The sequence below is a fragment of the Coturnix japonica genome, chromosome 32, assembly GCF_054131305.1.
Source record: "Coturnix japonica strain WE chromosome 32, WE-NBRP24, whole genome shotgun sequence".
Taxonomy (NCBI): domain Eukaryota; kingdom Metazoa; phylum Chordata; class Aves; order Galliformes; family Phasianidae; genus Coturnix; species Coturnix japonica.
In genome coordinates this window covers 1,394,703-1,407,017 of record NC_140694.1, presented here as the reverse complement: position 1 = coordinate 1,407,017, position 12,315 = coordinate 1,394,703, and the positions used below count along the sequence as shown (strand labels likewise).

The window sequence follows — 12,315 nt, the reverse complement described above, 5'->3', positions numbered from 1 at the left end:
GATACAATGGACAAAAAATAAACCAATAGAAATCACCTGAACAATGATGATAGGGGCTGGAAAGGGAATTCCTCTTTCTTTACCTTTCAGATGGAAAATCAATGATTGCGTCGAAGTTCCTCAGTACAGCTGCAGGCCCTTCCTCCACTTGTATCTTGCTGCTCTGTGTTGCAACAGGAGAGCTGCTCTGGCCTCTCCTCTCAGCCTGTGCCTCCTGCACGGTGAGCAGCTTTGTGGATGGAGAGACCCACACAGACTTGGGCCCAGGCAGAGAACTGTGCCCTGCAAGGGAAAAACACAGGTGAGACGGCAGAGGAAGCAACAGCACAGCCATCCCAGTACTGCATATCTCTCAGAATTGCTCATCCGAGCCACTGGAAGTAGAGGAGCTCAAAATAACCATGTGCTCAGTGGTATGCTCGTGGCAAAGGACACAGCCACAATTAAGAGCAGCTCACTGTATCAAAAACAGGCAAACAAAAATCCTAGAAAAACTAGGGGGCTGGGATTCCAGAAAGCTTTGCTGCCACATTTCAATCAAGCTTCACCTGCTGGCAAAAAATCTTAACAGCAGTGATGGTTTTCTCCAAGTAAGGCTTGTGTTTTGACACACTAAGGATCCAGGAATGGGGCACCATATTCTAACCTAAGCCCAGAAGCCTGCTGTCTCCTCGACAGTAATAGAATTTTCAAAGGTCTTGGAGAAGACCTGGATTGGATCAAGGTGCCAGATCAAGATCAAGCTAATGGAGGAAGACACTCACCTGCTCACTCTCCCACGACTGGTGTGGATTCGGAGCAGAAGATGACATCTGTGTGGCTGATGAGGAATTCCACCACAGCTGACTGAGTCTGCAGCTCCATTCAGGCAGCTTCAATGGCGCAGGAAGATTGGCTCTGCTGGGATCTGAAGAAAAGGCAGATCTTACAAGTCATTTCCCCAAGGTCATTTCCCCAAGTCTGAATTTCTGTAGCCAAAAACTGTCAGGTTGGGCTCTGGAGACTTCCGCAGTGGGCAAACAGCGATGCCACTGACGAAATTATCCTGGATCATCAGGGACACAGCAGTCCCAGCTAAACAAGTGAGTAGAAACTGTCATCTAGAAATTGTGCCCCTGGGGTTGGGGGAGAGCAGAACTAAGCATCGTGTTGAAATGGAAAAAGAAGTTTACCTTAAGAGGTTTGGAGCCCACTCTATCGCTAAGTTCTTCACGTGCATGTTTATCACCGAGCAGATCCCAGCCAGAGACACCAAGTGTCTTATTAAGTCCCATGGGGACAGTGCACTGGTGGTCAGCACTGAGGCAGACTTGATGACTTCCAAGAGGCATCTGGGGAACACAGAATCACAGAATGACCCGGGTTGGAAGGGACCTCAAGGATCATGAAGCTCCACTCCCTGCCTGGCAGGGCCACCTATCTTCCACATTTACTAGGCTGCCCAGGGCCACATCTAACCTGGCCTTGAACACCTCTACAGATGGGGGATCCACAACGTACCTGGGCAGCCTGTTCCAGGACCTCAGCACTCTCCTAGTAAAGAATCTCCCCCTACCACCCAACGTAAATCTTCCGTCTTTCAAATTAAAACCATTTCCCCTTGTCTTGCTATTATCAGCCCTTTCAAAGAGTTAACACCCCTCCTGATTATACACACAGCCTGTGCCATCAAGGCCAAGCAGTGCAAGCTCTGGGGGGCTTTACAGCCTGATTGCGCAGTGCAGCTCCTCGCAGCAGGCATTTGACTCCAAGTCCCCTTTGCTATTAACCCCATACTATCAATAGCAGGGGAACAGCAAAAGAAAGGGAATTCTCACAACCATTGTGAATAGCTTAAATAAGCACCTCCTGGCACCACCACAAGTGCCATCAAGTGAGAGGCAGGATGTGGCAAAGACGTGACTCATGGGGCTAACAGAAAGAAGACCTCAGAGCTGGGGCAATGCTGCAACCACTAGCCAGGACGCCCAGGGAACAGGTACGTGTCATTTCCAAGACACTGCCCTGAGCTTACCAAGAATTTGGCATAGAGATGCTTAGTCAGCAGAGGGCTCGGGAGCTCCCTGAAATACATCTTGCACAGGGAGCTCACGCTGTGAATGTCTCAGACACTGAGCTTGGGAACCTGCTCTGAATCGAATTCAAGGCTGCAGAGAAGGACACAGAATTGGGCAGAGGGCTTTGGGAAAGACGAAAACAAGTCCAAAGCCACACAAAATACAGTCAAGAAAAGGAAGGACCTCTGCAGAGCCTTCCATATGGTCTCACATCACAGCGAGAAGCAGGAGAGCTCTTGTGGCACAAAGCTTGGGGCAGGAGAAATCAAGGCTGCCTCTAAGATAGTGCTTGCAAAGAGACTTGTGCTCTAGATACCTCATACCTTCAGTGTTCTTCTTTGGACACATCTCAGGATTTCAGTGTCCTTCTTGCAGTGAGGGGCCAAGAACTGAACACAAAACTCAAGGTGAGGACTCACCAGTGCCAAGCATAGGGAGATGATTGATTCCCTGCTCCTGCGGGCTCCAACCTTCTGCATTCCAATTCCAATCTAAACCATTCCTGCTATGGTATTACTTGAATCCTCATTTAAGGCTGGACCTCAACAGGTCAACACATCAGAAATAACACAGTGTGCATCTGGAAGACGTGTCTCAAAGCCCAGAAAATCCAACTCAAAATCAAACTCTACCCTTGGTACATTTACATCACGCTCTTTACCTTGTGTGTGAGCAATACTTGCTCTTTTCAGATGGTACTATGAGCATGTGGCATCCCAAACACATAGTTAGCATCTGTCCATATCATTAAGGCTCTCGTCAAGGCAGTTATTTCAGCCTTCTGAGGGGTAGTCCCCACGGCTGATGGTTGTGCTTCCATTCCCTGCTCAGTAGCAGTTACTGCATGTCCTGCCTTAAAGCCTCCTTGTCTCACAAAACTGCAGCTGCTGGTAAACCAGGCGTCTTCTGCATCTTCTAAGGGTTCGTCCTTCAGCTCCGAACGACCGGCTGCAATGTGCAGCTTCAGTTGTTTCAAAGCAGTGATGTCATCCTGGTTCTCCACCAGGGGAGTTCCGCTAAGGAAAGATACTGGGTTGGCAATAGTAGTTACAATTATTTCTATATCACCCTGCTCCACCAGGATGGCCTGGTATTTCGGGAATCTTTGGGGTGAGAGCCAATGTCCACCTTTTGCCTCCAATACAGTAAACACTGCATGAGATATTAAAACTGGTATTCTTTGGCCCACTGTAGATTTATAGGCTTCCTGAATATTGAGCACCAGTGCACCCTCGCTATCCCTTACTCACTTCAAGCTGTTTCAAGTTTACCATCAGTCCGTAGCTGTGTATCCATGGTCGGCACCCTCCTGTCATTCCTGGCAACGTATGGAGTTCCTTGGCAGTTTGCAGCTCAGGGGTTGAGCAGATGGCTTCTTTCTTGGCAGTCCTTAAGGTTCAAAGTCCAGCTGTCATCTCCTATCCCAAATACATCACTTGCTGCTGAGTTAGTTGTGCTTTCTGTCAACCAAGAAACTCAGCAAACTCTCAGTGTATTGTACACAGTCCTTTTGTTTTGGTGGCACCCACGTGCTCCAGTAAAGTTCCACCCTAGGATGGAGGATCCCAGGTCTCAGGCTCACGAGTTGACCAGTTCTCAACAATCATTCAGCTGTTCTCACAACCCTGGGTAACACTGTCCAGGTTCACTGAGTCTCTTCTTACTCTGTTAGGGAGAACAGATACACACAAGTACTCGTATGCTATCATGAGGAATTCAGTAGGTTACATTTAATATAGAAGCATGTTGCAATCAAAAGCACGCTTAAATAAAAGCATACCCTTTTCTTTCACTCAAAATAATAGACCAGAAAAAAATAAAAACAAAACCCTCATCATGAATGTTAAAGAAATTATCTACTAGATCTCGATGGGAAGTAGAAGCACATGCTAGATTTAGGAGCACAGCACTTGTCTCATTATCTGAATGCATCTCAAGGCATGATCCTTGTGAAACTGTGAGAACTTCTATCATTAATAGACGAGTACCGTGCCCTGATAGATGGTTAAACTGCTTGCAGTGCACTGTTAGATGTACAGGCTGGTGGCTGTATGTGCTGTGACCAAATAAACCCCACACAGAAATCTTTCAGAATATCAGGATCTACAAGGATTGCATTCATATTTAAAGTAAAAAATTCCTAAGCTACACATGTTCTAGGTTTTCATTTGTTAGATACAACATACCTTTGGAAGTAGGCGCCTGAAAGGGTATGCCTTCTACTTGCTTCTCTGTCTGACTCTTTGAAAAGAGCAGGAGCAGGAAATGCAAAGGGCAGCTCATTTCTTAACGCTGACTCTGCATCAACATTCTCTGTGTTTGCACGCTGCTTAGATGCCACTTTTCTTGTCACTGGAGTTGACAGTGTGAATTCCATATCACCCAGTTGAGTATCATGCCTCGAATGCTGCCAGAGATGGAACAAAAGGTTTTCTGATCACAGCCGGAGAAGTTACTGTCAAAGAAATTCTAACAGCTGAGAAGGTCAGACACAATGCTTATAAAAACATCATACACTACTTGTCTATTGAACAAAAGAGTTAAAACCTCTGATTCTTTCCTAGAATAAGTGCGTTTCTTATAGACTCTCAAATGCCATTTTTTATTTGTTCATGTCAATTCCCCATTTACGATTAACCCTCACCAGCTTATCTAAACATAAATATGAATTATCACTTGGTTTAGTTAAAAATTTGAATAATATCACAGTGGATTTTTTTGCACAACACAGTAAGATTGAATTTCTTTCGGTACCTTTCAACCTCTGCCTACCTCCAGCCTAACTCCAGAATCTTATTAACTGTGCCTCATCGCTTCCCATTGTGTTTTAAAATCCTCACTGACTCCTTTACTTGTTCCCTTGCTTGCTGTTTCTGTGCAAACCAAACACTGGAGTTAGGGATCACGTCAAACCAACCATGGCCTACAGGTAGAAGGCAACAAAATTTATGCTTAACATACTTCTTTGCTCAATCTGTATCTCCCTTTGGTCAAGGTACACTAGATACTTAAATATGGAGTAAGCACTAGATACAATGAGAAGCAGATTTCTGGATTAAGTGCTGTATTTTTTCTGTAAGAAACTAGCACTACATCTTCACACACCTGCTTTGTTCTCTGAGTATTTAGATCGAGCGGAGATTCTTCAAACACTGAAGCTACATCAGAAAATTCCATGGATCCAAACACATCTGGCACATGGCTGCAGTCTGGCACATCTTCATATGTCAGAGCCTTTTCAGACTGAAATGTTCCATTGAGATTCTTTTGCAGAATTAAAAGGAAGATTTCATCAGAAGATTTCATCACTAAAATCTAAATAAGATTGCTTTGCAAGTTCCAAACTATGGCTAACAGCTAATGGAAGTCCACAGGCCAGCAGCACAAACTTTTATATTATGTTCTTAATACTGTAATTGTGGGTTTGACATTCATATCAAGAGCAGAAGGGAAATTACTCTTAGAGCTTCAAGTCATCTTTCACAGCCTGTGTCAACAAAAGCAGCACCTCACAGCCTTTGGTTTGAAGACCCAGACCACAAGGCAGCTAATGATTTTACACAGAAATCCAGAGTTCAAGTCATTGTTTACTTTAGGGCTGCAATTCTACCGAAAGCCTTCAAGTTCATCACACTGAATTATCACTGGCACCACACATAACTCCACGTTACATATGTGATCACAAGCAACCTGGCAACTTCAGACAATTCCAAAGCACTCCACGTGTACTTGGCTACTAAAGTACAGAGAAAGGAATTAACATCAGAAATAGCTGCAGTCAAAACCATCTAAGAATCCAAGTCTCCAGGAAACAAGGAAAGCAAATCCTCTCCAGGACTGTGTTCTAAAAGGAAACAGATCAGAAAGGTGAGTTCTTCCCCCCTTTGACCACCCACTCATGTAACATCCATGTCATTTCTAAGTATGCTGCCCAGACCAAGACTGAGGATGCTTCAGAAGAAGACCTTCCCTGCTAAGCCAAGCAGAACAAGTAAGGTAGCAAAATATGTAGAGCCAAACGAGGAAAGGTGCTCTAAGAAGGTAAGCATCACAAGAGACCAACAGGAATGCTTACACAATCCAAACAATGCACAATGTCTGTTCCACAAGCTGCCAAGAGGAATATGTGCAGTACTCACAGCGCACCATGTACATTGCTTACTGCAGTCAAACTACTTCGTAGGACCAGCCCAACTTACTAAAACATTTTAATGAGCAGTCCGAACTGTCTGGATCAGCACGGTTCACTTGGAAGGGACCTTCATAGATAAACCTGAAGAGGTGTGGCGACTGCACTATCTAAACCTTAAAGCATATAGGACCTTAAAGCATAAGCTTAAAGCATAGAAGCATGACCAGCAGGTCAAGGGAGGTGGTGCTGCCCCTCCACACTCCTCTCATTGAAACCCCATCTGGAGCACTGCACGCAGTTCTGGAGCCCTCAACACAAGAAGGACTTGGAGATGTTCAGGCAGGTCCAGAGGAGGGCCATGAAGGTGATCAGAGAGGGCTGAAAGCACCTCTACTATGTGCACAGGCTGAGAGAGATGGGGCTCTTCAGCCTGGAGAAGACTCCAAGGAGACCTTAGAGTGGCCTTCCAGTATCTGAAGAGGGCCTACAGGGAAGGCTGGGGAGGGACTTTTTATAAGGGCAGGTAGCAACAGAATGAGGGGAAATGGCATTACATGGGAAGAAGGTAGATTAGGATTGGATATTAGGAAGAAATGCTTTACTGTGGGTGTGGTGAGACACTGGAGCAGGTTGCCCAGCAAGGCTCCAATATGATTGCTTTGCAAGTTCCAAACTATGGCTAACAGCTAATGGAAGTCACAGAATCACAGAATCGTAGGGGTTGGAAGGGACCTCTAGAGATCATCGAGTCCAACCCCTCTGCCAAAGCAGGCTCCCTACACCATGTCACACAGGTAGGTGTCCAGGCGGGTCTTAAATATCTCCAGAGAAGGAGACTCCACCACCTCCCTGGGCAGCCTGTTCCAGTGCTCCGTCACCCTCACTGTAAAGAAGTTCTTCCGCACATTTGTGCGGAACTTCCTATGCTGTACTTTCATCCCATTACCCCTAGTCCTATCCCCACGCACTACTGAAAAGAGACCAGACTCACCACTATGGCTCCCACACCTCAGGTATTTATAAACCTTGATCAAGTCCCCTCTCAGCCTTCTTTTCTCAAGGCTAAACATATGCAGTTCCCTAAGTCTCTCCTCATTGGGGAGATGCTCCAGGCCCTTCACCATCTTAGTGGCCCTCCGCTGGACTCTTTCCAAGAGATCCCTGTCTTTTTGTACTGGGGAGCCCAGAACTGGAAACAATATTCCAGATGAGGCCTCACCACGGCAGAGTAGAGGGGGAGGATCACCTCCTTCGACCTGCTGGACACGCTCTTTTTAATACACCCCAGTATGCCATTGGCTTTTTTGGCTACAAGGGCACACTGCTGGCTCATGGTTAATCTGTTGTCCACCAGGACGCCCAGGTCCCTCTTAGCAGAGCTCCTCTCCAGCAGCTCTTCCCCCAGCCTGTACTGGTGCATGCAATTATTTCTACCCAGGTGCAAGACTCTACACTTGCTTTTGTTAAACCTCATCCGGTTTCTTACTGCCCAGTCCTCAGTCCAGCAGAAAAAACTTTTATATTATGTTCTTAATATTCTAATTGTGGATTTGACGTTCATATCAAGAGCAGAAGGGAAATTACTCTTAGAGCTCAAGTCATCTTTCACAGCCTGTGTCAACAAGAGCAGCACCTCATAGCCTTTGGTTTGAAGAGCCGGACCACAAGCTAGGTAATGATTTTACACAGAATTCCAGAGTTCATGTCATTGTTTATGTTAGGGCTGCAATTCTACTGAAAGCCTTCCAGTTCATCATACTTCATTATCAATGGCACCACAGATACCTCACAAAGAAGCATTATGACATCACAAAGGGGCATTATGATGTCAGAAAGGGCATTATGACATCACAAAGGAGCATTATGACATCACAAAGGGGCATTATGACGTCACAAAGGAGCATTATGACATCGCAAAGAAGCATTATGACATCACAAAGGGGCATTATGACGTCAGAAAGGGCATTATGACATCACAAAGGAGCATTATGACATCACAAAGGAGCATTATGACGTCACAAAGGAGCATTGTGACATCACAAAGGGCATTACGACGTCAGAAAGGGCATTACGTCGTCACAAAGGGCATTATGACGTCACAAAGAAGCATTATGACATCACAATTTGGAATTATGACATCAGAAAGGCTCATTATGACATCAGAAAGGGGCATTATGACGTCAGAAAGGGCTGTTATGACGTCAGAAAGGGGTGTTATGACATCACAAAGGGGTGTTATGACGTCACAAAGGGGCATTATCACATCACAAAGGGGCATTATCTCGTCACAAAGGGGCATTATGATGTCTCAAATGGCATTATGATGTCACAAAGGGCATTATGACGTCACAAAGGGGCATTAAGACTAAGAGTAAAGGTTGGAACAGCTTGTAGAATAGACCAATCTTCATCACTTCATCCTCCCATAAGAAAAGAGCAGCTGTAAAAAAGGACACAACTTGCAGGCTTCTACCTCCTTACCTTTCACTTCTAGAATTCTAAAACTAACTGAGAAGTATTAATACGCTGAGTATGGCCTAAGTAAGGCATATTTTCTATTCATTCTACTCCCAATCTCTTGGCCTCTTCATCTTGTACAACACTTTGCCACAGAACTGGGCAGTTCTGGGACACACAGCAGCAGAGGGGATTGTCTTAATCACCTTCCTCCCTATCTCTTTCTCTGCTCTTCAGAACATCCCATGCCTGCTTTCAGCTTCTGCTCACTGACACAGATCAGGTGATGAGGTGCGCAAAGATGAACAAAATCTATATAGAAGTTCCTTAGTAAAAATATTCCACAGCCACATTTTCACCTCGCTACCACTACATTAAAAAGGAGAATCCAATTAGTGGTGTGGGTCATTGATGTTGTTCCAGGGGGAACTGTGGCTGTTCCATGCCCACAGGGTAGAAGACAGACAGTCTTCCTCTAAGCCACATAAACAGCTGCTTAGTGCTCCCAAAGCGAATATCAGCTCTTCTGTTGAAACAAAGTGTCAAATTTAGGCTAGAAAGAACCGAGGAACTGAAGGAACAAAAAGGGTCCTTGAACACCAGTCCCATGGTTGCAAGTCACTATGCAAACATATTGAACCCAAAAGAACATCTGTCCTGCAGGCAACCAAAACCTGAGTTCCTTTTACTTAAGACCCACTGTGAAACATCAAAACACATAAACATGTGATAGTCAAACCACTGGCTGCCTTTTCATGACACAGAACAGTACTCCTGGCTTCCTGATGGAAGGTTGGGAACATGCAGCCAAAGGGACAGGATCAAAGGCCTCCCTGAAATCTAGAAAGACTACATCCTTTTCCTTCATACACTGAGTCGGTGGCCTTATCATAGAACAAGATTTGATGACCAAGACCGGTTGCACACATGCTCCCTCACCGATGTTTAGGCCACCAGACTGTTTACCCGGGCAGAGCTTCAGCACACAGAGGCATTTTGACCTGAACCTTGTGCTGAACTCTAAAACTTACCCCCAGGCTTCCTGACTGTGTGGTACTGGCACGTCCTGTTTGGGATGGAATTCTCAAGGGAATGTGCTTGCCACGAGCCTTCTTAGACTGAAGCAAGAGATAGGTTGCCACAACTGGTCGTAATTCTGCTAGAAAACAAGAGGATGTAGATCTCTTCAGAAACATTGTCAGTACAAAGAAAATTTCTGCATGTCTGCCATATTTTCCCCTTGATGTGCAACCTTCACGTCTGATCACATTAGGGTAGTTTCAGGCCTCAGCTGATTCACACAATATGTCTGAGATAAAGAAGCAGACTATTCTCATTTTTGCTTGAAAGTTAGTGTATTGTACAATTGCTGGAAGTGAAAACTAAAGCTGGTGCCAGAATCTCTCTACTGAAGTGAATGGCAAAGCTCCTACTAATTCAGTTTGCACAGCATTTCAGCTGGACTCCCATTTCTGGGGGCAAGTTCCAGCCCAGCTCCAAGGAGCATCGACATTCAGCTGGATTTTCAGCAGCTTTTTGACTACTATGAGAACTGTGGGTACAATGCTTGACAGACTCAGTGTAGTATAATAAGCTTGAATTACTTATCAGGCATTAGAAGTCCTTTGAGTTAAGACTGTGAAAATATCACAGACGTGAACGGAAGAACGTTTTTCCCTTGTAGGTCGATTGTTCTCTTTATTCCCTGTACCTAAAAAAGAAGTAACAGTGACTCCACAAACGATCTCGCCTAGATAAAACTTATATTTTATATCTAGTCTTACTAAGGTTATATGGAAATCTTAACAACCCTTCAAATTCTACCACTTTCTATTTAATAGAAAGACAACTCAATTGCAAGAGACAACTTTCAGATTCAGGTTAAAGCCAGAGTACCCATCATGTTTTAAATCTCTTCTACACCTTGGAATGTCATTATTGACATTTATACAGCATCTCTAGCAGCACTCAGTTCAGCTTTTCCCATTTATTTTCAAAAGTTACTGGAATTAATTCATTTTCTGAAGTATTTGTGAACTGTAATTCCCCAAATTTGCTTGGTTGTCCTACCTGACGTGTTGATATTTTCCACCTATTAGTGAAATATTTCAAAGCAGGGAGTTAAGCCAGCATGTGACATCTGCTGTTCATCCATCAGTTTCTGTTTTGAGTCTGCCTGGACTTCCAGAGATTCATAAGGATTTCAGCATGGTAGAATATAACAGAAAGGCTGAGAAAACACAATTAAAGGAGAAAAAAGGAATAAATGTGAACTTCAGAAATGTAGTTATTAGGTAGACTATGAAGTTCTGCAGTGGTACCTTACCTCTGAAAGGTGTGAAATATTTCATGTTTGAGAATAAGTGAGTGTTAGAGTCTGTTCATACAGTAAGGTTATTTACTGTAGTAGCGGGCTTAAATACAGAGAATTACTGACATACGTTTATTACGTCTGACGTTAATGCTGATCTACTCTCTCTTCTCTTGTTGTGAAACACAGAAAGCTGTTACACAGTCTTCATCAAGGTGTCCCAGCTGCACGAATAAGACCTATACTGAGGAAACAGCTTTCAAGTCATCTCACAGCCCAATCTCACCGTGGTAGTGTTCTGCTGTGCAGCAGTCAATAATTAGCCATGATTTCAGATGTTTTTTAAATAGTTAGTGTTATGGCTACATATTACAAGGAGTAAATAGGAAGAGTCATCCAACTTCAGCAACTAGTCCCTCTGTGGCAACAGGTCCTGAGTTCTGAATTCAAGTACAAAAGCCTGTCAGCAGATGAGACCTTTTACTAGAGCAGAAGTGACGCTTCTATCTCTTCTTGATTCCTAGTTCCATGGCGTGCACAGCATGCTGTGCTGCATGCACAGCACAGCTGTTCTTCAGAGCAACAGTGGCACCCAGTGACCAACAGCAGCCATTGTCTGCAAATACACAGCAACTTCCCAGGATCTGCAGCAACAATCTCCCCACACACTCCACTTCACACAGACACTATGACCCTGATTAGACTCAAGCAGCAGACTTAAAACAAGTCAGAGTTTTAGATTACAGAATATTTCAGGATCTATAATGTGTGAAATTCAGTTACACAACAGTGCCTAGGTGACGGCATTTCAAGCAACGTTTAGATCACAGCCATGTAAAATAGAAACAAATTCAGTGCAGAAATAGCAAGCCTGTAACTTAATACCCATGAGATTATCCATTTTTTACTGCATTCTGACTAAGTTCTAAAACTTGCTCATCCCATTTCACTTCAACAAGTTCCACCAGTTCACGCAACGCAGTTCTGAGATCCTGTGTATGTTAGGCAGATAGAATTGAACAGTGCAGGAATAATCTCTGACAGCTTTAAGAGCTCCATTCTGCTTACAAACTCTCAGTCCAAAACTATTCACAGTTTTAAGGCAATGAACACCTGAAGCAGTTGGATCATCTGCCATTTGCTGCATTCTGCTTCTTGGCATCATGATTAGCACAAAGGGTTTTCTGCTGTCCTGCAGAGATGGACAAAGTCCTGCTTACAAATGGACCAAGTTTCAGATTAACAACTGCAAGTAGTGGGTTCCAAAATTCCAGACATGAAATCAAAGCTGGAAAAACTCTTTGCATTTACATCTCTCAATTTTTAGTACATTGTGCATTACAACGGAAACAATTCTT

General features: G+C 44.2%; 1 protein-coding gene across 3 annotated transcripts; it reads right to left on the bottom strand.

The window, feature by feature from the left end:
* Positions 1–2,860: 2,860 nt before the first annotated feature.
* On the bottom strand, positions 2,861–11,326 carry LOC146755435 (maternal embryonic leucine zipper kinase-like). 3 transcript variants are annotated; one of them, XR_014938056.1, is made up of 6 exons: positions 10,717–11,326; positions 10,251–10,357; positions 9,678–9,805; positions 5,163–5,321; positions 4,244–4,464; positions 2,861–3,722 (listed from the first exon to the last, which is right to left on the bottom strand). XR_014938056.1 is itself a non-coding variant. In XM_085525559.1 (4 exons), exons 1-4 carry the CDS (start codon positions 9,840–9,842, stop codon positions 3,665–3,667), a joined length of 603 nt encoding a protein of 200 aa, XP_085381685.1. In that variant the 5' UTR covers positions 9,843–10,218; the 3' UTR covers positions 2,861–3,664. The 3 variants fall into 3 exon arrangements, 1 of the variants encoding a protein (XP_085381685.1); XR_014938057.1 differs by having other exon boundaries at positions 9,678–9,802; XM_085525559.1 differs by lacking the exons at positions 10,251–10,357; positions 10,717–11,326 and having other exon boundaries at positions 9,678–10,218.
* Between the last annotated feature and the right edge of the window lie 989 nt (positions 11,327–12,315).

What these genes read in the sequence shown, in the direction of transcription:
- LOC146755435 (XM_085525559.1), bottom strand. Translation starts at nt 9,842, where the DNA reads ATGTTTCTGAAGAGATCTACATCCTCTTGTTTTCTAGCAGAATTACGA. An exon ending in CACAGTCAGGAAGCCTGGGG is followed by an intron (nt 5,322 to 9,677) that starts GTAAGTTTTAGA and finishes ATTCTGCAAAAG; the next exon opens with AATCTCAATGGAACATTTCA. An exon ending in TCAGGCGCCTACTTCCAAAG is followed by an intron (nt 3,723 to 4,243) that starts GTATGTTGTATC and finishes TCTCCCTAACAG; the next exon opens with AGTAAGAAGAGACTCAGTGA.